At 35.7% G+C, this 3,120-nt stretch overlaps 1 protein-coding gene across 1 annotated transcript; it reads right to left on the bottom strand.

Annotated features, from left to right (window-relative positions):
• Positions 1–1,307: 1,307 nt before the first annotated feature.
• LOC107792061 (uncharacterized) lies at positions 1,308–2,399 on the bottom strand. Its single transcript, XM_016614234.2, has 3 exons — positions 1,977–2,399; positions 1,809–1,901; positions 1,308–1,751 (listed from the first exon to the last, which is right to left on the bottom strand). The coding sequence occupies exons 1-3, from the start codon at positions 2,397–2,399 to the stop codon at positions 1,308–1,310; spliced, it is 960 nt and encodes a 319-aa protein (XP_016469720.2).
• Between the last annotated feature and the right edge of the window lie 721 nt (positions 2,400–3,120).

The following is a 3,120-nucleotide window of genomic DNA, read 5'->3' as shown; positions in this document are numbered from 1 at the left end:
GTTCACAGCAGATAGTAGATGAATAGGCATACTTTGCAGAACATGCGAGATCAAAATATATCTTCCTCCGATTAAGAGTAGTTTACCTTTCCATGCCTGTAACTTGTCCATAACTTTGGTGAGTAAATTTTGGTAGTGATCCATCTTTCTTTTTGTATAAAAAATAGGACACCCAAGGTAAGTAAAGGGAAAATCTTGCCTGTTAATCCCAGATATCCTCTCAACCTTATTTACCACCTCTACAGGAGTATTATGGTGCAAATATACATCAGATTTCGACTTGTTAATAAGCTGTCCAGATGCAGCTTCATAATCAAATAGGACTTGCATTATTAATTTCAATGAAGTTGCATCCGAGGAGGAGAAAATAATAGTGTCATCGGCATATGCAAGATCGTTAATCTTAGGACTCCATTTAGGCAATCCAAATCCACAGAAATGTAAGTTCAAATGTAATGCATTCAAACCTCTTGATAATGCCTCAGCTGCCAGAATAAAAAGAGTAGGGGATAGAGGGTCTCCTTGTTTCACTCCTCTTGTCGACTTGAAGAAACCATAGGGCTGCCCATTTATCATTACAGAATACCAATTGTTTGAGATGATACCAAACACCAGACCTATGAGTCTTTCTCCAAACCCCATCTTTCTCAAAACCTTAGTCAAAAAAAGCCAAGAAAGTCGATCGTAGGCTTTAGCCATGTCTAACTTTATCACCACATTTGGCCCTGCTTTAGTCCTTAGTCTAATATCTGTAATTATTTCTTGAGTTAGCAGCACATTCTCAACGATGCTTCTCCCTTTAACAAATCCTGTCTGCTCATCTGATATTAGATTAGGAAGCATTCCAGCTAGCCTTTCATGAACAACCCTCGAGAAAACTTTATTTATAAAATTGCTAAGGCTAATGGGTCGCATATCAGAATAAGTCAAAATCTGTTTCTTCTTAGGTAATAGCACCAAATTTGTGTGAGTCACAAAATTTGGTAGATTATGCCCATTGAAGAAAGCTCTAACCATGTCATAGACATCATCTCCGACTATATCCCAGCATGCTTGAAAGAAACAACCAGTGAATCCTTCCGGTCCACCTGCACTGTCTCCATTGAGCCCAAACACTGCCCCTTTCACTTCGTCTTTGTTAGGTTGCCTCAAAAGCATATCATCTGCTCATTATTCACCATGTGTGGCACATGATCCAGTATGTCAAATGCATCAGGAACCTTATCTTCATGAAATTGATCAGTGAAATATTTTACAGCTTTCTCTGCCATAGCCACTGAATCTTCAATCCAATTGCCCTCGCTATTTTAGATTCTCTTCAATTCCAACCTTTTCCTTCTTCCCATGACTTGTGCATGAAAGAATTTTGTGTTCCTATCTCCATCTTTGAACCATGACAATCCAGATTTTTGTTTCCAAAATTCCTCCTCTAGCGTTAAGTATTTTATGAACTCAGCTTGAACTTTCATAAGTCTTTCTCTATTCTGAAAAGAAGGATTCAACTCGAATTGTGCTTCATGAACTAAGACCACCTCTTCCAAACTAGCAATCTTTTCAAAAATATTTCCAAATGTAGCCTTGCTCCAGATTGAAAGAGCTTTCTTCACCTTTTTGAGCTTGTGATTGAACAAAGTGAAAGGGTTCGCATTAAAGTCTGCTGTCCAGTTTTCTGCTACTGTATTTTTGAAAGTTGGATTTTTTGTCCAGAAATTCAAAAATTTGAAGGACCTCTTGATTGGGACTGTAGAGGCCTATACACTCAACATCATCGGGTAGTGGTCAGAACCAATTTTGGAAAGATGGTTTACCTCTAAAGCTGCAAACATCTGTTGGAATTCTGCATTTGCTAATATTCTGTCTAGTCGCTTGAAAATGCAGTCATCTTCACCTCGACCATTCCACTAAGTGTAAATACTTCCTTTAAATCCAAGATCGAAAAGGTTACAAGTATTTACACAATGCCTAAAATCAAGAACCTCATTCATGTGGATGGGCCGGCCTCCAAATTTTTCTTCTTCATCCCAGATAACATTGAAATCTCCTCCCACTAGCCAAGGAAGATCCATATCTCTCGCAAGTGCATATAAGCTGTCCCACAATTCAATTCTTTCAGTAGAGTCACATTTTGCATATACAAATGTAACAATAAGTGACCTTCCAGAATCCATGTTTGTTATTTTTAGTGTCATCTGTTGGTCCATATTGATAATGATATCAACACCATGATCTTCATCAACAAATACCCATATTTTGTTTGAAACATTTGCGTAAACTTGTAGCATTATGATCTTTCTTCTATACCATTCTAATTTCGTGGCTCTTTGCATTGGTTCCATGATACCTATGAATTGAAAATGATGTTGCCTCTGCATAGTGACCAGCCTCTCAAAGGCTTTCATTGTATTCACCGATCTCACATTCCAAAATAGAGCATTCATCATTTATTATGCAATTTGGATTGGGTCCTTGTTGTTTGAACCCCAGGTGAACAACACTTTGAATTCATCATTTGATTCGTGATTTGGGATGAAATTTGGAAAAAATTGTAAAATGATAATTTGAAGGACCAAATGGTATCAGAATTGGATAATTTTGTATGGGTGAACTCGTATCGGAATGGGTATTCGATTTTTGTAAATTTTATCGGGTTTCGAGATGCGGGCTCGGGAGTTGACTTTTGTTGACTTGTTGCAAATTGTATAAGAATCATAGTGTTGTTAATTGAAATTGTTTTCTCTTGCCTTGTTAGATGTATTTGTAGACATGTAATTTTTGACCCTCCCCAAGATTTTACCCATTTTAGTGTTAAATAATTAGTTTAGGTCTAATATCGCTACATTAACTAATTTTTACTCTTTTACTTCATTTTTGTCACAAAAAATAAAAATACAAAAAGTATTTCCTTTTATTTAGCAAATTGATATTTTATCTAGTTACTTTTAGCTTATATACATTTCATAAAATTAAAATAAATATACAAAAATAGTTTCACTTTTAATTTTCCTTTAATTAATTAGGAATGATTTCATAATTTTGTAGTTATTATTTTAGGAATTAATATTTTTTTAACTAGAGTAAAAGGGCCACTTTTTAAAGGTAAATTTGGTCAAATTTTGGCCC

Source organism: Nicotiana tabacum, chromosome 1 (genome assembly GCF_000715075.1).
Source record: "Nicotiana tabacum cultivar K326 chromosome 1, ASM71507v2, whole genome shotgun sequence".
Classification (NCBI taxonomy): domain Eukaryota; kingdom Viridiplantae; phylum Streptophyta; class Magnoliopsida; order Solanales; family Solanaceae; genus Nicotiana; species Nicotiana tabacum.
Note: the sequence above shows the minus strand (reverse complement) of the source record. Positions and strands in the feature narration are given on the sequence as shown.

What these genes read in the sequence shown, in the direction of transcription:
- LOC107792061 (XM_016614234.2), bottom strand. Translation starts at nt 2,399, where the DNA reads ATGAAAGCCTTTGAGAGGCTGGTCACTATGCAGAGGCAACATCATTTT. An exon ending in GGCCCATCCACATGAATGAG is followed by an intron (nt 1,902 to 1,976) that starts GTTCTTGATTTT and finishes ATTTACACTTAG; the next exon opens with TGGAATGGTCGAGGTGAAGA. An exon ending in AGATGTTTGCAGCTTTAGAG is followed by an intron (nt 1,752 to 1,808) that starts GTAAACCATCTT and finishes TTGAGTGTATAG; the next exon opens with GCCTCTACAGTCCCAATCAA.